This window comes from Rhinolophus hipposideros, assembly GCF_964194185.1.
Source record: "Rhinolophus hipposideros genome assembly, chromosome: X".
In the NCBI taxonomy this organism is placed as follows: Eukaryota; Metazoa; Chordata; class Mammalia; order Chiroptera; family Rhinolophidae; genus Rhinolophus; species Rhinolophus hipposideros.
Genome location: NC_138046.1, coordinates 112,677,443 through 112,700,706, shown reverse-complemented (window position 1 = coordinate 112,700,706; position 23,264 = coordinate 112,677,443). Strand labels below are relative to the sequence as shown.

At 34.4% G+C, this 23,264-nt stretch overlaps 1 protein-coding gene across 6 annotated transcripts in view; it reads left to right on the top strand.

Moving 5' to 3' along the window:
* The window catches only part of CNKSR2 (connector enhancer of kinase suppressor of Ras 2), a 294,974-nt gene that overhangs the window by 178,721 nt on the left and 92,989 nt on the right, over positions 1 to 23,264 (top strand). For 4 of the 6 annotated variants that reach the window (XM_081043819.1, XM_081043821.1, XM_081043824.1 and 1 more), the window contains 3 exons: positions 727 to 938; positions 19,579 to 19,668; positions 21,253 to 21,467. In XM_081043819.1, coding sequence (XP_080899945.1) covers positions 727 to 938; positions 19,579 to 19,668; positions 21,253 to 21,467 — 517 coding nt within the window. The remainder of the gene's footprint in view (positions 1 to 726; positions 939 to 19,578; positions 19,669 to 21,252; positions 21,468 to 23,264) is intronic. The other 2 variants (XM_081043822.1, XM_081043820.1) reach the window with 1 other exon arrangement.

Below are 23,264 nucleotides of genomic sequence, written 5' to 3'. Positions count from 1 at the left end.
TTTAAATCTAATTCTTAAATTCCGTATTTTATCAGGTTTCTCCACTCTCTCCAATTGAAATGTTGCTGATGTGTGATGAAATTTTGATATGTCCATTTAGAATGAGTTCTGTGAATATATATTTTTTTACTAATAATGGAGATACATAGAGTTTAAATACCGAGAGTGATTCTTTTCATTAAGTTTTATTTTAAATTAATAACAAGCTGTTTGACATTCTTACAGTATCAGTTTATACAGTGCTGATTCCATTCTTAAGACCACAGTACCCTTACAGAGTTGTTATCATAGTTCTAAACACATCTTTGTTTTTAAGCAGTGCAAATATTACGATGAGTCAGTTAGGTAAACTAGCAAAAGAAAGGTATATTGTTAACATTTACCTACTGTCTTGAGCACTAAAAGCAACTTTTGTGCTAAGATGATTTCCTTTCCATGTCATAGTGCAGTGAAAATGGACTAGAGCAGGAGTTAAAAGATCCATGACCCATGTCTAGCTGTGTCATTTATTAGCTGTGTGACCTTTAGGCAACTCATTTAACCACTCTGAGCCTCAGCAGTTTTTTTCTTCAGAATAGGAGTAGTTAAAAATTACCCTATAAACATTAAAGTTTGGAAAGATCAGAAGATATATTATATGGTAAGGATTTTATTTCTATTTTAAACCCTCTACTATTTTACCACCCTAACATTTTCCTACATCCTTTTCCTTTACCTTTTCTTTAGGGATGAAAAAGGAAATCTTCCTTGTGAAGACCTAAGAGGACATATGGTGGGCAAGCCAGTGCATAAGGGATCTGAATCACCAAATTCTTTTCTGGATCAAGAATATCGAAAGAGGTTTAATATTGTCGAGGAAGATACTGTCTTGTATTGCTATGAATATGAAAAAGGAAGATCAAGTAGTCAAGGAAGACGAGAAAGCACCCCAACTTACGGTAAGAGTTCTTATGTTGATATAAGAACATGTCTGGAATGAGAATCTCAATTTCCTTTTATAGGCTTTTGAGTTATGAAAATTAATTGATAGCTTTTGTGTTTTTGGAATTGATCTGTGTGTATCATGTGCTTCTAAGTGGAATCTCAACAATGTGAGGCCTGACATTAAAAATTATTCTAAATTTTCCACAGGTAAGCAAGAACAGAAGATAGCATTGTAGTTCATTAAAGGTTTATGGAAACCTTTTTGAATCACGTGTAATTTTTCGTATGTCAGATGTTGCCAAATTAGAATAATTCAAGGGTGTTTTTTCCTTTTTTAAAATGAAAACTTATTGTTAACATGACTTATTTAAAATAGAATTATCTCCTTACACCTCAGGGATTACAAAAAACATCTTTAGATAGACTTTTCTGGAGAAAAATCTCATCTCAATTTTTATATTTTTTAGGAAGCTGCAATATTTGAATAGGAGTGGATTTTAAATAGGAAGCACGTACTGTATTTAAAACAAAGACAGGTCCAAAGGATTTTTAACCTAGGATTTTTTTATCTTTGACTCCTGTTTTTCCATGCATGACCAAGAAAGTAACCCAGTCAACAAAACACTTAAAATTGATATAGTATATCCAACAGATTGGCAGATAAAGTTGCCTAAAGTTACAGTAGTAAAACCTATACTCCAATTGCAAGAACGAATGGATTTCATTGGAAGTCTGTGCTCCTCCCTTTCCAGTTTTCAAAGTAATCGTTTTTAGTTAGGAACTTATATTTTGGGAAGGGCAAGGTGCTTTCTGATTAATCCAGACTTAATGAGTGGCAGCTGAGCAGAAGGAAAGTTGTTTTTAACATTCCCTTTCCACCTATCCCCCTTATTTGTCCACCATGGCCATATGCCTCCCTCCTGTGGTCCCAAAAGATTGGTCATTATGTACCTTAATACACATGCTTTTTTTCCTTTCAGCTCTTTAATAATAATCATGTTTTCTTTGAAATGATCCTAAAGAATAGAAATCATATTTATCATACTTTGTGTTATTCTCTGTATGTGTGCTCTTCCATCATAAGAATAAACAATAATATTTTTTAGCATGGCTCCTCAATTATACTACTCTGGTGGCACTTATTTTGAACTGTCATAACTTGAATGTATTTGCACCTTTACTTTTCTCCCCTATTGTAAACCTCTGCTGTAAAAAAAAAAAAAGCCGGCCATCTTTGTTATCCCTATGTCTGCCCCATCACATAATATTTTTATTTTTATTCATTCATTCCATAAGTACTTATTGACTGTTATTAGATAGTCAGTAGTTTATATCAACTCTTCTTTTTTATGTCCCAGAATTTTCTGGCTATTTTCTACTTATGTTGAAGTAGATAAGAATGTTTAATTCAAGGATAAATTATTATCACCAGATGAAGTTGATTACTGATAGCTTTATAAAACATATGTTTACTAGGTTCTTACTTGAATGGCTATGAATTTTTAGTTCCTTCAGACTACAGCTTAAAGCACCTAGTTCCATCATGTTCCACAAATCATATTTCTCTCAATAAAATAGAATACTGTTTAAATTTAAGAAAATATAGATATCCTGTAGATAGTTCACATATTTTTGTAAACATCGTAGGAGCAAAGAAATATACATAGGCTTAAAAGAGGGATAAGTAAGTAAAAAAAATAGTTGTTTTACTTTTGATCCTGAAAGTTTTTCTTTTAAACTTTTGAACCTAAAATGTAATCTGAACCTTCAATGGAGATACTTATACTTCAGTGGAGATTCCCTGGCACAACCTAAAGGTCTTTCCAGGTGACTAACAGTTTAATGTATTTACCTTTTTAAAAATCAGATCTTCAGTAATAAAACCTACCTGTCACATGAATTTGTGGCCATAATTTTCCCAAAGATTAACTCATTTGTTAACTCAGATGATTTTTGTTGTATACAAAAATGGCTGTATAAAATCAGCCAGGCACTGGGAATGCAAAGAGGAATAAAACCTAAATCCTCCCCGGAAGGTAGTCATAAGCCAGAAGGAAGAAACAAACAGAGATGCATTGCCGTCATTTTAGGTGAGTAGGGATGTGCAAACAACATACTGCAGCTGAAGCCCAGTCTGCCTGGGAAATCACATAACTAAAAGTGGCCTTTATACTGAATTTTAAATGATGGGTACTTATCACCTCAGGTTTCCCACCAAATACGTGGCACCTTCTCAAACCTAGGTCTGCTATCTGAAGGTTCATATAAGTCTCTCAGCTCAGATCTTAAAGGCCCCAATACAAATTACCTCAAACCTTCATAAGCAATAATTGATGGCAACTTCTTTAACCTATAAAGTGATCCCATTACATAGACTCCCAAGTGTGACAATATTCTCTTGGATTTAAAAATAATAATAATGAAAATACATGATACTGCTGAAATATATTGCAACAAAACCTAAAGTACCAAAAAGTTCACATTGGATATTTTCTGGAAGTGTCAGTAATTTAACTTGTTAGCACTCGTGTGGTACCTTAAAATGCAGTGTATTATTCCTTTAGCCTTACAGTGTTCAACTTAGTTCTTAGTCATCAATATCCTTATCATGAAGTATATGAACATAACCACTATTACTCTCCTATTTTACATCTCAGGTTACCTGTTTACTCAAAGAGGTTTAGAGTTAAAATGATAAGAGTCTAGATAGGATTTTGAGAAGCAAAGGAGAAACATGATATAGTGCTTAGTATGGGCTTTTTGGTTAAATATGTATGTACTTGTTGTATTCTTTTAGTACATCCATATTTTAAAGTTAAGTATATAAGACAAAAATATTTAGGAAAGCTCTATTATTAAACACAATGACAAAGAAACACAGATGTAAAGAAAAATTCTTGAAAATATCCTAATTGTGAGGTTTGAAATATATTTACTAGAAAGTAAGTAAATAATACTTGTTGTGCTTTCATGTATGACAGGCACTGTTCTCCTAAGACTTTAAAAGGCATGAACCCATTTAATCCTCACAATCACCTGTGAAGTAGATACGAATAGAATCCTTATTTTACAGAAGGGTTAAATAACTTACCCAACTAGTAAGTGGTAGAGCTGGGATTAACTACCCATAGATATTTGTTGATAGTACTACCAGTGAACCAAATGTGATGAAAATATTTGCTAAATTGTAGGAAAATAATTCCCCCAAATCATATTACTCCTTCCAAATTCAAGATTTGATTTCAAGAAAACAGAACTAGGTCTGATATTATATGTTCTTGCACATGTTGTTTTGTATTTACTGGCACTGTAATAAACATGCACTTACATAGATATGACTCTGACAGACTTTGGGAAAATATGGCTAAATTGAAGGATAAAATTGGCAACAGTGTGTTATGTCCCTTTTAAATCAGAGTGCATAAAATCGGGTTTACTTTCCCAAAACGATAGACAAGAATAATTTCTGGAGACCCAAGTACAGTTGGGGAAGCAACCTCAATTGGTGGTTACTAGCATTACTGGCTATAGCCTCAGCCATACTTGGTAATCCTGTCTGCCACGTAATTACCCCAGTGTGGCCTGGGGATGTTACTCTAAGCCTCAATTTTCTCATTTGTTAAATGAAGATAATAATATCTGCCTCATTGACTTTTTGTGACTTTTAACACATTGTAAATTACCTGCAAAGTGCCAACTATGTGCACAAATACCTATGTGCAACTAGGTGTTTATTTTCACTGTTGTCATTGTTACATAGAAACTTTAATGTTGCTAAGAGAATAGATCTTAAGTATTCTCACCACAAAAAAGGGTGTAACTGTGTGAGGTGATGGAGGTCTTAAATAGCTTGATTGTGGTAGTCATTTCACGATGGATATGTATATCAAATCATCACACTATATACCTTAAATATATATATTTTTTATTTGTCAATCATACCTCAATAACCTGGGAAAAAACAATAAAAGAATTCAAAGAGCTCAGCATGTAAATAAAAATAACAATATAAGCCATTTTAAATTTTTGAAGAATAAGATGAGGTGAATAAACGGTTCAATAAAAAAAGGAAACTTTCATATGACATTAAAAAAGGGAAGAAAAGAAGAGCATTAAATCGTTTTAACTATTTGATCTCATCTGCTCATGTTTCAAAGGCAAAGGTTCAAATTTGATGAGATCAGTTGCTTGGCAACTTTTCAGCATGATAATATTTCCCATCAGCTTTCCCTTTTTGCTGTCTATTCACAGACTCCTTGTCCTTGCTATTCCATCATAGCAAATTTCTACCCATATGTATAGAAACCTGCTAAAAGGTAGATATAGTTATCTGAGTCCCTTTGTGGCCATGACTGGTCATATTTTATAAGAATAGGAGGAAGACATATTTTTACAATAATATTACAGGATTGTTAATATTAGTTTGAAGGAATCCATACCTTTTCTAATTTGTTGCAAATCTAAGACCTCACAAAAAGCACATGAATGCATGCAAAGCTGATGTTTTAGAAATGCTCCTCATAAATGTTATTTGTACACATTATGCATTGAGAAAAATTAATTTCTGTAACGTGATACCTGACCATTTCCCACTCAAACCAAGTACTGTGTCCTGTTTATCCACATGAATAGCAATTGGCTTAAAATGACTGACTGACAGTAGCATGATGGAGGACCTATGGGCAATGACACCGTAAACTGAGTTTTATCAATATAAGGTGACAGTCTTGTCTGTAGGTCCCAGGGTCTCTTATCGTACCTCAAAAGCACGTTTCTTCTTGTCTTACAACTTCATTCTATCGTTTGGTCAGTTAAGTTATAATTAACAGAATTCTTTCAAACATTTCTTGAAGTATCAAGTATATATAATACATTCACACTTACTTATTTCCAAATACAAGCCTGCTCTCTTTCCTATGACTTTTGAATATAAATTATCCTCCTTATCAGATAAAAATTCAGCAGTCATTCATTAGTTATGCTAGAGGGAAAAGAAAAATGGGATTCTAACCACAGAAAATTTCTGTGTTCAAGTAAAATGTAGCACTTCCAAAGAAGAGCTAACCACAGAAATATAAATTAGTCAAAAATGCAGAAATATGAGATGTGTACTATGCTCACAGGAATTCTATTTGATACATTTCGTAAAGACTTCATGTTGGTTAGTTTCACAGAATAATTTTAAACATCAAGCTGATAGCGATAAGGGACTAGTATTTGATGAAAAAGTAGTTCAGCAATATTTTGGCATAGAAATAGAAAATACTGTTCCTGATGTAAAAATTAGAGTAATCACCTAGGGAAGGCTCTCTTTCTCAATTTGTATAATTTTACTAGTAGAAATAGCAAAGCATCATTTTTGAGGTCATATAGACCTGAATTTGGTGTCACCGCTTGGCCTTTGATAACTGATTAACCTTGAACTTGAGCTTTAACCTCGTTTATGCTTTTGTTTCCTTTTCTGCAAAATGGAGTAGCAGTAGTACTCATAGTGTTTTTATGAGGATTTAACGAGATGTAATGTATGTCCAATACTTAGAACTGTTCTTGCCTCATAGAAAGTGCTCAAGAAATGGTGCATAAGTGACATAATAAATCACTGCTACTCATATATAAAAACATCCCAAAGATTATCAAGTACTGATGAATCAAGATAACACTTCCTCCTCTTCTACAGAGGAACTTAATAAAGGACAAAGGGCTAGAAGTACTCCCTCAGTTTGGTCCCTACCCAGTAACTAGCCATTCAAATCATAGCAATTAAAAAATATATGAATAGAGTTTATCCTTTTCTTTTGGTTTGTTTTGAAAAGCAGAAGGAAGAGCATTCAAATAGATGATAACACTAAAAACTGATCCAAGTTTTTTTTTGAAAGTTCCATTATAGAAATCACTAGTTCATATGCTAGGCAGAGAAGGGCCTAGTTATAACCTCATAGCATCAGGATTCTGAAAACAATTCAGACTCTACACCTTTTCCTTTATTTCTTTTTTTTCTATTAGTTTCAGGTCTATAAAACAACATAGTGATTAGATATTTATATACCTCACAAAGTGATAACCCCAATAAGTCTATTACCCATCTGACACCGTACATAGTTACGACAATATTATTGACTGTATTTCCTATGCTGTACTTTATAAACCCATGACAACCTTTTAAATTATAGTTGACATTTGATATTATTTTATATTAATTTCAGGTATGCAGCATAGTAGTTAGACATATATATATATATACTTTTTTTTTAAGGAGGACGCAGCTCACAGTGACCCATGCGGGGATTGAACAACCAACCTTGGTGTTATCAGCACTACACTCTGACCAACTGAGCTAACTGGTCACCCCATACATTTATATAATTTATAAAGTGATTCCCCCTGATAAGTCTAGTACCCATCTGACAGTCGTATACGTAGTTTTTAAATATTTTTCTATTTGAAAATCACATTTTTTTAACTTTTATTAAATTCATTGGGCTGACATTGGTTAGTTGGTTAATAAAATTATATAGGTTTCAAGTATAAAATTCTCTAATATATAATCTATATATTGCATTGTGTGTTCACCACCGAGTCATTTCTCCTTCCATCACCATACATTTGACCCCCTTTACCCTCTTCTACCACTCCCCTCCCCCTTTACCCTCTGGTAACCACTGAACTATTGTTTATGTCTATGAGTTTTTGTTTGTTTGTTTGTCTTATTTGTTTGTTGCTTTCAGTTTTATATCCCACATACGAGTGAATTGATATGGTTCTCGACTTTTTCTGTCTGACCTGTTTTTGCTTAGCATGATAATCTCAAGATCCATCCATGTTGTCACAAATGGCAGTATTTCACCTTTTCTTGTGGCTGAGTAGTATTCCATTGTATATATGTACCACATCTTTATCAAATATTTATCAAAGGTCACTTTGGTTGTTTTCATGTGTTGGCCACTGTGAATAATTCTGCAATGAACATAGGGGTACATATATCTTTACAGATAAATGTTTTCAGATCTTTGGGGTAGATACCCAGAAGGGGGATTGCTGGGTCATACAGTAATCCTATTCTTAATTTTTTTATTTATTGTATTTTTTTAATTTATTGGGGTGACAATTGTTAGTAAATTTAAATAGATTTCAGGTGTACAATTCTGTATTACATCATCTATAAATCCCATTGTGTGTTCACCACCCAGAGTCAATTCTCCTTCCATCACCATATATTTGATCCCCCTTACCCTCATCTCCCACCCCCCCACCCCCTTACCCTCTGGTAACCACTAAACTATTGTCTGTGTCTATGAGTTTTTGTTTCTCATTTGTTTGTCTTGTTATTTTCTTGTTTTTGGTTTATATACCACGTAGCAGTGAAATCATATGGTTCTCTGCTTTTTTTGTCTGACTTATTTCGCTTAGCTCAAGATCCATCCATGTTGTCACAAATGTTCCTATGTCGTCTTTTCTTACCGCTGCTATTCTTAATTTTTTAGGAACCTCCATACTGTTTTCCATAGTGGCTGTATCAATTTACATTCCCACCAGCAGTGTATGAGGGTTCCTTTTTCCCCACAACTTCTCCAACACTTGTTATTACTTGCCATTCTAACAGGTGTGAGGTGGTATCTCATTGTGGTTTTGCTTTGCATTTCCCTGATAACTAGTGAAGTTGAGCATTTTTTCATATATCTCTTGGCCATTTTCTATGTCTTCTTAGAAGTGTCTGTTCAGGTCTTCTGCCCATTTTTTAATTGAATTGTTTGGCTTTTTTGGTTATTGAGTTGTATGAGTTCTTTATATATTTTGGATACGAGCCCCTTATTGGAGGAATTGTTTGCAAATATCTTCTCCCATTCAGTCGGTTGCCTCTTTGTTTTGTTGATGGCTTCTTTTGCTGTGCAGACGCTTTTTAGTTTGATATAGTCCCATTCATTTATTTTTGCTTTTACTTCCCTTGCCTTTGAGGTAAATTTTATAAAATCCTCTCTTAAGACCAAGGTCCATATGTTTAGTACCTATGTTTTCTTCTACGCAAGTTATTGTTTCAGATCCTATATTTAGGTCTTTGATCCATTTTGAGTTATTTTGGTGTATGGTGACAAATAGCAGTCTAGTTTCATTCTTTTGCACACGGCTTTTCAATTTTCCCAGCACCATTTGTTAGAGAGGCTTTCTGTTCTCCATTGTGCTTTTGACTCCTTTGTCAAAATTATCTGCCCATATATATGTGGGTTTATTTCTGGATTCTCAGTTCTGTTCCATTGGTCCGTGTGTGTCTTTTTCAGCCAATACCATGCTGTTTTGATTATTGTCACTGTGTAGTGTAAATTGAAATCAGGGAGTATAATACTTCTGGCCTTGTTCTTTTTTCTCGGGATTGCTTTGGCTTTTTGGGGTCTTTTGTGATTCCATACAAATCTGATGGTTCTCTTTGTTCTATTTCTTTAAAAAATGTCATTGGGATTTTGATAGGGATTGCATTAAATCTGTATATTGCTTTGGGTAATATGGCCATTTTAATTATGTTGAGTCTTCCAATCCATGAACACAGAATATCTTTCCATTTCTTTGTGTCCTATTCAGTTTCTTTTAATAATGTCTTATTGTTTTCAGTGTATAGGTCCTTCACATCCTTTGTTAAGTTTATTCCTAGGTGTGTTATGATTAAAACACTTAATAAAATGGGTGTAGAAGGAAAGTACATCAACGTAATAAAGGTCATATATGACAAACCCTCAGCTAATATCATATTTACTGGTGAAAAACTGAAAGCATGTCCTCTAAGATCAGGAACAAGACAGGGCTGTCCCCTATTACCACTGTTATTGAATATACTATTGGAAGTCCTCGCCAGAGCAATCAGGCAAGAAAAAGAAATAAAAGGCATCCAAATTGGGAACAAAGAAGTCAAATTGTCACTTTTAGCAGATGGCATGATTCTTTACGTAGAAAACCCTAAAGACTCCACCAAAAACTATTCAAGACAAGAAACAAATACAGTAAAGTTCAATCAATCAATGTACAAACATTGATTGCATTCCTATATACTAACAATGAAATTTCAGAAAAGGAAATGAAAAAACAATTCCTTTTGCAGTTGCAACAAAAAGAGACCACACACCTTTTTAAAGTTTAAGATTGGTTTCTAAAAAGAGAGAGAGAGAAAAGTAGAGAAAGAGAGAATAATTTGCAAAGTAAAATAGTTGGAGACTCTCAAAGAAATGAAACCTGGCAAGAAGAGACCACCCTGAAAGAATTGAAGATACTATTGTACGTAATGGATAAACAGTAAGATTAAGAAAAAAGAGCTATTGTGCTCACTTTTGCAGCACATATACTAAGAAAAAAGAGCTATTAATAAAGTTTCAGAGTATCAATATGTAGATAAAATGGAAAGATTAGCAAATCAAATCAACAATGCTGATGCAACTATCAGAGGAAAAAAGAAACTCTTCAAATGAATTAATTAACAAAAAGATATGAACTAGGTGAAATAGTGCTTCCCTTAAAGACAAAATGAACAAGCCAAGAACAGAAACACGCTAACTCAGTGATTCTCAACTGTGGTCAGTATTGTCCCTCAGAGAAGATCTGGCAATTTCTGAGGACATTTGTAGTTGTCGTAACTGGGGCTGAAAGTGCTACTGGCATCTATTGGGTGGAGGCCCAGGATGCTAGTAAACATCCTGTAACGCACAGGACAGCTCCCAACAATAAACCAGGATCGAATCCCTGATGTAAAGTGCTGCTGTTGAGAAACCCTAGCTAATTTGAGAAGAATCAACTGCAGATAAATTGAATGCAAAAGTAGGTATATATGACTTGAAAATCAAAGAGCCCTTGTATGACTCAGGGCCAATTGCCCTTTTGTTTTCATTCAAAGAATCTAGGAAGTTACTGCTCAGGAAAGATAGACCTACATTTATTCACAGTTAGCATATTTTCTAGGCCAAAATAGTATACCTATTGTCCCTAGTTAAAATCAGAATGCATTTTCCTCTATGGGAAAAAATGTAATAAACGGCAGCTAGGAAACATTTAAATAGAGTGGCTAGTGTTAGCTTTCAAATCACAATATGGCTTAAATAATCCAGCATTTTCCTAAATATGTTCTTCAGGTTACCAATTCTGAAAGAGAATTTTTGTGAAAAAAAGAGGTTATATGGTTAAATAAGATTGAGAAACTACATATTTTATCCCCTTCTTGGAGATTAATAAGTGTACACTGGCATACTAAAGGGTTTGAAAGTCTTGTTGAATTTGAGTTAGTTTATTGCTTCCCAAATATATTTGTACATTGAATCTTTTTTGATTTTGGTCACAAAATACCTACTAAACTTTCAGTGGAACTATTGTTTGATGGAATATATTTTGGGAAATGCGGAAATAAACTTTGATAGCTCCTTTTAAAGACCCATATACGAATGATAAAATGTCTTTGTATTTCACATTCCAAACAGCTGACTTACGGATAAGCATTTGAAAAAACTTAAGTTGAAGCCTACCCTAGCAGACGGTTTGTTGAATGTCATCTTCATTTTTATCTTGCAAAAAATCCATTTCCTAGAGTAAATCTTATTTGTGGTAAAAGTCCCAACTAAAGTAACAAATACTAACTGGATCAGTGCATGGTGTTCTATACTCCAGGCTCCATAGAGAATTACTGGTATCACTGCAAAACAATTTGCTGGAAATCGCAAAGGAAGTAGATCCCTGAAGACAATGTCAAGTGTTGCATCCAATCTAGTTAAAGAAGAGGTGACTAAACGATGCACACTGATTATCTTAATGACTGAAGACAGTAGAGCAAATGATTAAAACAATATATAGCCATTTAGAAGTATACATATAACAACCTAGCATTGTTGTATAAGTAACACATCATATCAACCCAATCTGTTTTCCATCTTTTTTAAGGGATGGACAACAAATACAAAGTTACAGCCATGGTTTATGTTCTAATCCTCCATTAGCTCTTCACCTAGCCTTAAGCATTTTTTGCAACAGTTGTAAACTGATTTGGGGGACACTTAAACAACAACAACAAAAACAGTAATCAGACATGTCATTGAATTATTTTTGAAGAAAAATTAATTGGATTTTTCTTTAAATGCAATGGTCTTGAATTCATCCCCAAGTCAAATTGATGTAGTGAAAAGAGCACTGGGATAGGAAGTTGAAAGTCAGTATTTACGGGCTGAGTTCAATACTGATTTTCAGTGAAATCCTGAGAAATTAACATAGGTGTGTCCTAAGTTTTTCATCTCTACCTTTCTTGCTAGCTTCACTGACTGATAGGATCCCAAAGGAAAAAAATATGTAAAAGGAATTATAAAGTTATTATAAAATGTAATTTTGTTTATTTCAATTGAGTCGTCAACTGATGGTCTTAATCATTGTTTTGTTTACTTTTCATGAGAAAGGGTGACTATCTTTCATTTGTTGATAAGATTTTCAAGCAACTGTTTTACTAAGATTTAAAAAATAGATTGCTTTAATTTGTAGTTATTTAACTTGAAAACAGGATGATTTTTTTTTATTAATTTTATTGGGGTGACAGTTGTTAGTAAATTTACATAGATTTCAGGTGTACAATTCTGTATTACATCGTCTATAAATCCCATTGTGTGTTCACCACCCAGAGTCAGTTCTCCTTCCATCACCATATATTTGATCCCCTTTACCCTCATCACCCACCCCCCACCCCCTTACCCTCTGGTAACCACTAAATTATTGTCTGTGTCTATGAGTTTTTGTTTCTCATTTGTTTGTCTTGTTCTTTTTGGTTTATATACCACATATCAGTGAAATCATAGGGTTCTCTGCTTTTTCTGTCTGACTTATTTCACTTAGCCTTATTCTCTCGAGATCCATCCATGTTGTCACAAATGCTCCGATAGATGAATGGATAAAGAAGTTGTGGTACATATACACAATGGAATACTATTTGGCGTTAAGGAAAGATGATATAGGAGCATTTGTGAAAACAGGATGATTTTTAACCAAATAATATTTGCATGCCCATATGTCATCTTTCTTGTCCACATCTATTGCTGAGCACAGCAAGGGGCAAAAGTATATTAGCGGAGCTCCTTTTTTTTTCACCCGCTTCCAGAAACAGCTAGGAACTCTTTTGTCACTTAGTATTTAAGCCATCTGAATTCTTCCCAGTCTTACCACACCCTCTAATGTAGAAGAATCGTCTCTATGTACATAGGCAACATTTCAACTAGGAAAACCCATCTTTCTGAACTCCAATGTGTATAGCACATTTGTTCTCTTGGTGGAATGTTTAGAAAAGATAACTTGGTTCAAAATATAATTAGCCTTGGCATCAAATGTTAAAAGTCCCATATAATATTTGATGCAGTTCAAAATTTTCTCATTCAACAGTTTTCATTCCTCTTCATTTAAAATCTAGATCACTTTTAGAAAGCAATAGGAAAATTCACAAACAAGGTATAGCAATTTTTAAAATATAACCCTAAAAATCAAAGTGCCCATTGTTACTTATTTTATTAAATCAAGCTATGTTGCCTTTAACCTTAAAAAAATACTGAATTTCCATTTAGTTCAGTTTTATTCCTTTTTAAATGTGTGATTCTCTACCTTAAATAACCTTGGGATGTTTTCCTAGAAATGCAGTCAACCATCTGAAAGTAATTTTTCTGTCTGGTATGTGGGAAATTTGAGGGGTGTATGTGGCATGCTTATAGCTTAACATTCCTTACTATACTCATTTCCATCAAAATATTGGCTAAATATTCAGAACAGATGTGTATATGTGTGTATATGTATATTTTTTTTTCTTCTTAGACTGTAGAGAAAGATTTTTTTGTGAGTATTAAAGGGTCTGTCAGACTTTAATTTCTCTGCGGTCTTTTTTCCTTTGGCAACTGTAAGAGAGAGAAGATTGCTTCTCAGGTGCTATTAATCACTCTGAAACTTAATGATTTTAACATATTATGGGAGAGAGTTTTTTAAAAAGATACAATTGAAAAAAGTAGCAATGTAGTATTTCAACAGACATCATGGGTAACTTAATGTGGGAATGTTTCTAGATAAGAAATCAGGAGGCAGGATTTCTAGTTCTGACTTGTTTACCAAACAGCTCTCTAAGGCTCAATTTATTAGAAAAATGTAGGAGGTTCGTCAGGTTGACACAGTACTACCTTCCAAAGAAGCAAGGGAGGGAGAGAAGGACAAAGAAGTACAAGTAAGAGGGAGGGGAATGGAAAGTTGACAGGAGGAAGGAGAAGGAAACTATGAAAATAGAAACTGATAGTATCACTTGGACTTTTTTTGATCCAGTGTATGAGGAAGGTTCCCTGTTTACTTTCTTAATAAGTAATCAGTCAGCAAACATTATGCAGTTACTATGTTTAAGACACTGTGCTAAGTGCTAGAGATACCACAATAAACAGAGAAATTTCTCTCCCTTGTGAAACGTACATTCTAGAAGTGAGACAGAATTCAAGCAACTAACTTAATAAACACTTTTTTTTAACTATCACTGGCATGCTATGAAGAAAAACTACAATTTGAACAAATGCAGAGAAACCCCACCTAGCATAAGAGGTCCAGGAAGTGCCCCTGAGGAAATTACATTTTTGCTTAGATTTGAAGGATGCATGTGAATTTAGAAAGAGAAGAGAGGAGGAAAACCAAAGGACAGTGTCCTGCGTGCCAGGTAAAGAAAGTGTTTCAAGAAGGGAGTAATCCTCTGTGTCAAATGCTGCAAATAGATCACAGAAGTCAAGGTTTCTGAGCATCGTCTCTTGGATTTAACAATGTGGAGGCACTAGTCACCTTGACAATAGCAGTTTTGCTGGAATTGTTGGGGCAAGAGCTTAACTGGTGAAGGTTCAAGAGAAAGGAGGAGATTCCACATATAAGTGAGGTCCTATAGTATTTGTCTTTCTGTATCTGTCTTATTTCACTTGACATAATGTCCTTGAGGGTCATCCATGTTGTCACAAATGGTAAAATTTCTTTCTTTATGGCTGAAAAATATTCCATTCAACAATTTACACATATACCACATTTTCTTTATCCATTCACCCACTGATGGACACTTAGGTTGTTTCCTTATCTTAGCTATTGTAAGTAATGCTGCAGTGAACATAGGGGTGCAGATATCTCTTCAAGATACTAATTTGATTTCCTTGGGATCCTTACTCAGAAGTAGGGTTGATGAATTTTGTGGTAGTTCTATTTTTAATTTTTTGAGGAACCTCCATAATGTTTTCCATTGTATACTTGAAATTTGCTAAGAGAGTAGATTTTAAGAGTTCTTACCACATACATACTACACACAAAAAAATGGTAAACTACCGTATGTAATGCGAAGGATGTGTTAACTTGTTAACTTGATTGTGGTAATCATTTCACAATGTATATGTATATTAAATCATCACATTGTGCACCTTAAAAATTATGTTGCACAACCTTAATACATAACATTTTTATTTTTCGATCGTACTTCAATAAAGCTAGAAAAAAAGAGAAAGGAAGAGAAAAAGAATTGGAGACTGAAAATATAAATGAGGCTTTTAGGAATTTTTCTGTAAAGGGGAGCAAAGAAATAAGGTGGTAGTTGGGTGGTGGTTAGGGGGTGAAGAGGTTTGTTTGTTTAAGATAGGCAAAATTACAGCACGTTTGTATGCTAGTGGGAATCATTGGGTAGAAAGGGAACAATTGATGCAGCATGAGAAAGAAGAGAGGATTGCTCAAGACCTGCCCTTAAGTAGGTAAGAGGGACAAAGATCCAGTGAACAACCCAGTAATTTGGAATATCCCTAATGTCTAGCACCCTTTCATTCAAGCGTTCAAAAGAAATTTAATGAATACTTGCTCTGGGTCAGAGTCTTTGCACGGAACATTCATAACAAAGATACAGAAGACCTAGTTTCTGCCAAAAAGTAGAAAAACCTATAAACAGACAGATACAATACACTATAATAAGGATTGTATGCCAAAGGCACTAAGAAAGACTAAGGGAGCCCAGGAGAATAAGCAATTAACTCTGTCCAAGGGAACTGTGGCATTTGTAATAGCATTAAAAGTGCTTTATTATTTAATGAAAACTTTATTTTCAAGCAATTCTGTACACTAGTATTAAAGAATAGCAATTACATATTTCAGATAGATCATTATAAAACACTCCATCATTGTCAATATTCTTAAAATTACATTCATTGTTCTATTTCTTTAATTATAGCTATATATAGTTTATTAATTTAAGAAAACTGCTTACCATCAATTTCAAAATAAAATTCAAACAAAATCCAAAAATACTTATTTTTTGCCTCTACTGCATATATTAGAATACAGTAAGAAAAACAGCACACAATTCTTGCCTCTATGGAGATCCCAGTTAGAAAGCACCAGATGTACAACCAATAGGAAAAAACAGGCAACAAAATATTAGTTTAGCTATGAGACACTAGCATAAAGATATCACAGGGCTTAGGACAGGGTGTCAGATGAACTCTACAATTAATGAATGTTTTATGCTTAGAGGAATAAAAAATTACTCAAAGAGGAAATGGTTAGCAAAATTTTTAAATGGGCTCTTCATTTTTTTCCTATATTCTTGACTATTACTAATTTTAATCACAAACAAGTATAACTGCTTATGGAGACATCTTAAAATTTTCCAGGTTATTTTTCAGATATATTAATTTATGTCCGTTTGTGTAGGAATGAGTCAGATGGATTTAATTTAACGAACCTTAAAAAGTCATACAAGCATAAAAATATTTTGAAAATATTAATAATAGTGTTCATTTGATTTAAATCTATCAATAATGCTGATAGTACTTTTTTTTCTCTTTACAAACAGCATCAAACCATAAAGTTTCCATTTGAACTTTGCTATTATAGAATTAAAATACTGCTGTACATGCAATGGCATACATTTCCAAGCTACAATCAAAGATCTGTGTAATTGGAATTAGAATTAATTTAAGCTGTTGTCTATTTTTCAATTTGCCAAAGATGGCTGTTTATATATGTTACTACTTTAAATGTTTACATCTGTTTCAGTATTTTAGTACAATGAAAAATTTATAAAAGGAGCAATACTTAAAAGCAACATTATTTGTTATAACTAAGCAAATAATACTTTACTTTTTAAAATACTTATTTTGATTTGTATTGCTAAATTCAAAGTAAAAGCGAAAGCTTGATGTCCTCCAAAAGTAAATTTTAATAGACTTTTTATCTCATCTTTTTTGTTATTCAATATATTTTCCTCAATTTTGTATTAGTGTACAGCATACTTCTGTTTTTAAAAAAAATCACCCCATGAAAAGTCAGTTATTAAATCTTCTGCAAAATTTTTTCCTAGGTTAATAATATAACCAGACATATCAAAGTCTTAATTATATGCCTCAATAACTTTGCTCCATGAGAAGCTCAGAGAAAATAGCCTCAAATACAATGAATACAATTATGTGTTTTGTATCCTCTGTGTGAAGTATGTTTCTTCTTGTTTTTGAGCACATATATTTCACTCGAACCAATCAATTCTTTTAAAAGTATCAAACTAGTTTATATATGTATGTGTATGTGTGTATATATGTGTATGTATATATACAGATATACATATCTATATATAGATATATGTAAAATATAGAGCAAGTGAAATAACTGCTTATTTATTGAAGTTTTTACTTTTCAAAAGGTTTTCTTGTTGACATGTAGAAACAGTGTTAGAGCTCTTAACTGCTTCAGTTTCAGTGCCCATGCTGAAATGGAGTTTATTTTAGATACCAGACACTAAAGAAATTTTTGAAAATGCAGCATTCATAACATTGAAAATCTGGAGGACTGATTCTGCAAAGCAGAATAGACATGACAAAAGGAGACCTTTCCTAAAACCTTTACACCCCGCTTTGGGCAGAATATACTGACCTACATCAAGTCACCTAAATTCCCTCTGTGTAAGTATAGAGATCTACTCCATGAGAATTTTAGAATCTTAGGTGATCGTTTATAAAGTTGTTTGCACACCTTGAAGGGAAGCTATTAAATAAACACTCCCTTTTGGGCTCATTAATATTTTTTTCATGTCCAGTTCATCTTCAGACTTTCAAAGAGTTTGGCAAAATATACTAAGTAAACTATATCAGTATACATAATAAACCATAAGGTTGGCACATTTCCTTAAGAACAGAATTAGAAGTCTCCTAACAGTGTTTTTTTTAAATACTATGTGGACTGATTATGGTAATTGATTGTGAAATTTAGCTGGACAAGGAGGGAAGTGAAGACATTAGGTGACCAAGAGGTATGGGAAGGTGGGAAGATCGGTAGGTTAAAGGAGGAAGGATTGTTGGATTTGGAGTGTTGTAGGAGTGCACTAGAAATACAGAAAGTGGTAGTTGGAAAATGGGATCCTGGGAGGGAGTACAGCCTTTGCAGATTACAAGATTAAGCATATGGCCACAGGAATGGATAGAGGAGAGAACCTCAAGAAACTGAGAGGCCAGAATGTTGGAGGCTGGACATTGAACTCACCAAGAATTATGGCTGAAGTAGTATTTGGGTGCCTGGGTCTGAACACTAGTACTACATACATACTAGCTGTGTGTCCTTGGGCAAGTTTCATAACCTGTCTCAGTTTCTTCATATGGTAAAATGAGGGTAATGACAGTATATTTCTCATAATTATGAGGATAAAACAGTTTAGTACTTATAAAACCCTTAGACAGTATTGGCATAACTGTTACATTATTATCATGATCATAATCATCATCATTATTATGATCCAGTCCTGTGTGAGTCTGCTTTATTCATTCAAAATTTATTAAGCAACTCTTACATGCTAGGCATTGTGCTAGGTATCCTTTTTTAACTATTGTGTTGTTTTCTTTGTCTGTATTTTGCTTTGGGAATTTCAAGTTAGTCAAAAACAATACATCGCAGCCTCATCGAAAAGTTGTCCTTGACATCTGTGACATGAGTTCTGCTTGCTAAAGTAAAATGCTGTTTAGTAAGAATACAGACCCAGAGGGAAATGGGACAGGCCAAAGCTCTTAGATCTGGAAACTCAGCTTATTCACAATAGCAAAAGTGATGCATGGGGCAGACCCAGCTATAGGCCTTATTGCTGAGAGAATCTAGCCATATTGCTGAAGCATGGTGATATCTAAAATGTATCTGGTAATAGGAGTTAGGAGGCCGTGAAGAGGGGAAGTTAGCATTGTGGTCTTCCAACATGAAACAGTGAGTTAATGTCCTGGCAGGCAGATTCAACACAAGGGGATATCTTGGAGATTAGCTATCAAGATACAAACACTTGAGCGGGTGTTAGGGAATATAACTAATCCAGTTAAAGAAAATGAAGTAAAAATCATTAAAATAATGATCCTCTTTGTAAAGGACCACCCTCAAAGTCTGGGGCTCCTAAGAGAGCAAGCCTGGGCTGTACTTTATTATTTATTAAAAAGTGCCTTATGTTTGGATTATCACCTGGCCAATTGCCACAGGCAGTTTCACCTTCTGGCTCAAAACACACATATTTTTCATCTACATAAATGCCAACCATAATGTTGCATATGAGTGAGTGTGTTTTGCAGAATGTAGCTAAAAATCAGTGTAAGTTTAAGCGGACATGGGGAAGAAAAACAATGTGATGTGAATTTTGTTCTCTGTGTTTAGGCAAGCTACGACCTATATCTATGCCAGTGGAATATAATTGGGTGGGGGACTATGAAGATCCAAATAAGATGAAGAGAGATAGTAGAAGAGGTAAGTGTTCTAGAATTTCAGTGTAGGCTGGGTTGTTGGAACAAAAAGCAATTTCAATGTTCTTTAAATAGGATATTATGTATTCAGTGGAAAACTTTTCATTCTCTCACTGACTTTATGGTACACCCAAACCAATTCAGACCAACATTTGACTATCTTGACCTATTATTAAGTAGATATCTTCTCTGAATGCCTCCTAAGGGATTCAGGGTAGATAAGTATAATGTAAAAAAAAAATGGATATCTGATTGATATTTGAAAGTTAATATTTGGAAAACAAGGTCAGAAGTGTGAAACTGCATAAAAGTTCAGTAATAGAAGGAGTTTGTGTTCAGTCCCCATTGGTCCGCAATGCAACCTCACTACTTTTATATTAATACAACCTTAAAATGAGCATTGAAGCACATGGGTAAAAGCTAATAGAAATTGGGCCAGTGAGTCTAATGAAAACCATACAGATTTGGGGAAAAAACTGTTTTATTTTGTTTTTTTCTCTTCTGTTTGCTGTTCAGGGTTATCTTCTTTCTTTGGGGGTGGGCTACACTTGAAGTATCTATCTACCAAAAGTAAGTTTTTATGTTCGCATATCCTGCTATTGAGGTGAGCAGTAAAGAGAGCAATTGAAAAGTCTCACTCACAACTAAATGGGATTCAACCAAGTGTAGATATGGTGGGCCCAGTGCATCATGCTGCTACTTCCACTTTCTGAAATCAGGAGTCATAAAGTTATAGATGAAAAATAAAGCAAATCAAAACAAAGCAAAAAGCAATTCATAAAACCTAAGCCCACCAAGCTTCCTTCACGATATGTTTAACCCATTTGCCTGTTATTTCTAGCCAATGTACAGAATTTATTTCATTACTGCACAGATCCACAGACCACACAGGGATAAGCAAGCATGAATATCTGCTTCATCAGTCTTCTTAACACTTGTTGTATGGAGCGTGCATTTCTGAAAATGTTGGTAAATACAGGAACATTGACAGATTCCTTTATATCTGTGTATTCATTTCATATTCCAGACTTTAGTTGCTAACCTCATTTGTTTTATAGAAGTAATCAAGAAAAAAATCAAACGAGAAACACTTATATTGCATCTCTGAGTCACTCTTTTGGGACATCTTTGAGGAAAAAGCCTTATGAAGTACTAAATGCTGACTATCAATTAAAGCATAGGTGTTATGAACTAAGTTTCCTGACTGTTGGTTCATAATGTGGGCTCTAACTTCTCCAAGGATGATAGCTAGCCTACCGAAGGTCAATGTTTGTCACCACCTTTTAGCAGAATCCCCCTGCGGGAGCTTGTTAAAATTTTTATGAGCCACACACCTGGAACTTCTGATTCAGGTGATTCTGATATATTTGGTCCAGAGATAAAACTTAAGAGATATAATCTATAGGCTATTTCTTATTGCCCTATGATCCCAAATAATTCAGATCCTCTATATTTCCACTACATAGATATTTTATAAATCAAATCAAGTTACATTTCTGAAATGAAATCTAATAGCACCATTAGGAAAGAATGGTAAATTTGGAATATTTACATACTTATATTGGTATATTTATCTCTTTTTGTATAGAAAACTCTCTACTCCGATATATGAGCAATGAAAAAATTGCTCAAGAAGAATACATGTTTCAGAGAAACAGCAAAAAAGACACGGGGAAGAAGTCTAAAAAGAAGGGTGATAAGAGTAATAGCCCGACTCACTATTCATTGCTACCTAGTTTGCAAATGGATGCACTGAGACAAGACATCATGGGCACGCCTGTGCCAGAGACCACACTATACCATGTAAGTAAAATTTCAGACTCTGTAATACAGCTTTACTTGGGAGACTCTTTGGGGTAAATTCCGGATTATTTTTATCCTACTGCCAGATTTGCACAAAAGGTCTTAAGTTTAGAGTTTATGCCCTTAAAAAAAGCACGATAGCTTGTTGATTTGTTCTTCAGTTCATATGTCCCATGAATTCAAATGTTATAGCAGGTTAGATTTTTAATGAAATAACCTAATGTGCACAGAACTCATGGACAATAATAATTAATTAGCTGATTAATCATCAGTAAAATAATACACCATGAGTAGATAGCTATGAAATTCAACATGAAAGATAAGATTTTTAATATATTCATGATTTTATTTAAAAATGAGTGTCGACCTGACTTGGAGCATGGTGCTCGAGGTAAAAAGGGGAAGACATTGCATAGCGCTATAGAGAGAGGAAGACACACCAAGAGTCCCAGTATAATTTGACTTTTGTAATGGATAGGTGCAAGAAGTACTGGAGGAACATAGGAAAAGGAGGGCCCTACTCTTCTGGGGAAGTGAGAAAAGGCTTCAGAATGGGGAGCATTTGGGTGAAGAATGAAAGATGAGGAACAGTATTGTGGGATGACCTATGGAGGTACGCCTCAAATGTGTGAGACTGTGACATATTCTAGGGAATTCCATTGGCTCAGAATTACTGGTTTGTTAAAAATTGAGGGACAGCATGTAAGGAAGGGACAGTAGATGGGCCTAGAGAGATTGGTGGGCTTAGATTACGAATTTTATGATAAAGAACTTAGGCTCTTTCCTGCAGTGATAAAGAGCTATTGAACAATTTTGAGCTGGGGACTTGCATGAAAAGTTGTTGGATCTTTCTGGTGCAGAGCATCAATCAAGAGCTAAGAGGCCAAAGGCAGGATCATTAAGGCCAGGCCAGAAAATGATGAGAAATTAGCACAATGGCAGTGTGGAGGCTGAGAATCTTGTTAACCAGAACATTCACTTGACAAAATGAACGTGTTTTATACCAGTTTGGTTAAAGGGGAGTTTGTTGTACCAATGTAACTATAGCTTCTGATTAGGAGCCATTGAAAAACATGGACTCCAAGTTTTTAACTTGAAAAACTGTGCTAACACTCAGAGTATTAAAAAACTTTAACCTGTCACTGTTGGTAGAAGACATACCATCTAGGTATACAAGGTTTGAAAGATTTAATAACTTATACTTGCGTTGCTTTTCTGAGTAAATGTTTTAAATTATCTATTCTATAGCTCTCTCATAAAACTAGAGTGTAGAAAACTATTTTCATTTATTCGGATTGAGGTACCGTGTTTCCCCAAAAATAAGAGCTAGCCGGACAATCAGCTCTAAAGCGTCTTTTGGAGCAAAAATTAATATAAGACCTGGTCTTATTTTACTGTAATTTTTGCTCCAAAAGACACATTAGAGCTGATTGTCTGGCTGCATCTTATTTTCAGGGAAACAGGGTAGGAGTGCACTTAGCACTCCTAGGGGGTCATTCTCTACCGCCACCCCGTCCCAAGTCACATACCCCCAACCCTCTTCCTCTCCAAGAGAGCAGTGCCCATATCAAAACCTGCTCCTCTGAATAACTGACAAATTATTGGTTTTTTTTCCCCACACATATTTGCAGCCAGTCTGAAATCAATACTCTTAGCTGTATAAAGAGGGTTACTTTTGCTATCACGAGTCAGAAATGCTGTATGGACACTGAGCTCACTCTAGAATCTGGGGCTCCAGTCATAAGTAATAGCCTGAACCAGGATGTAAACCTAAGACACAGCTGGCCTATTCGAGAG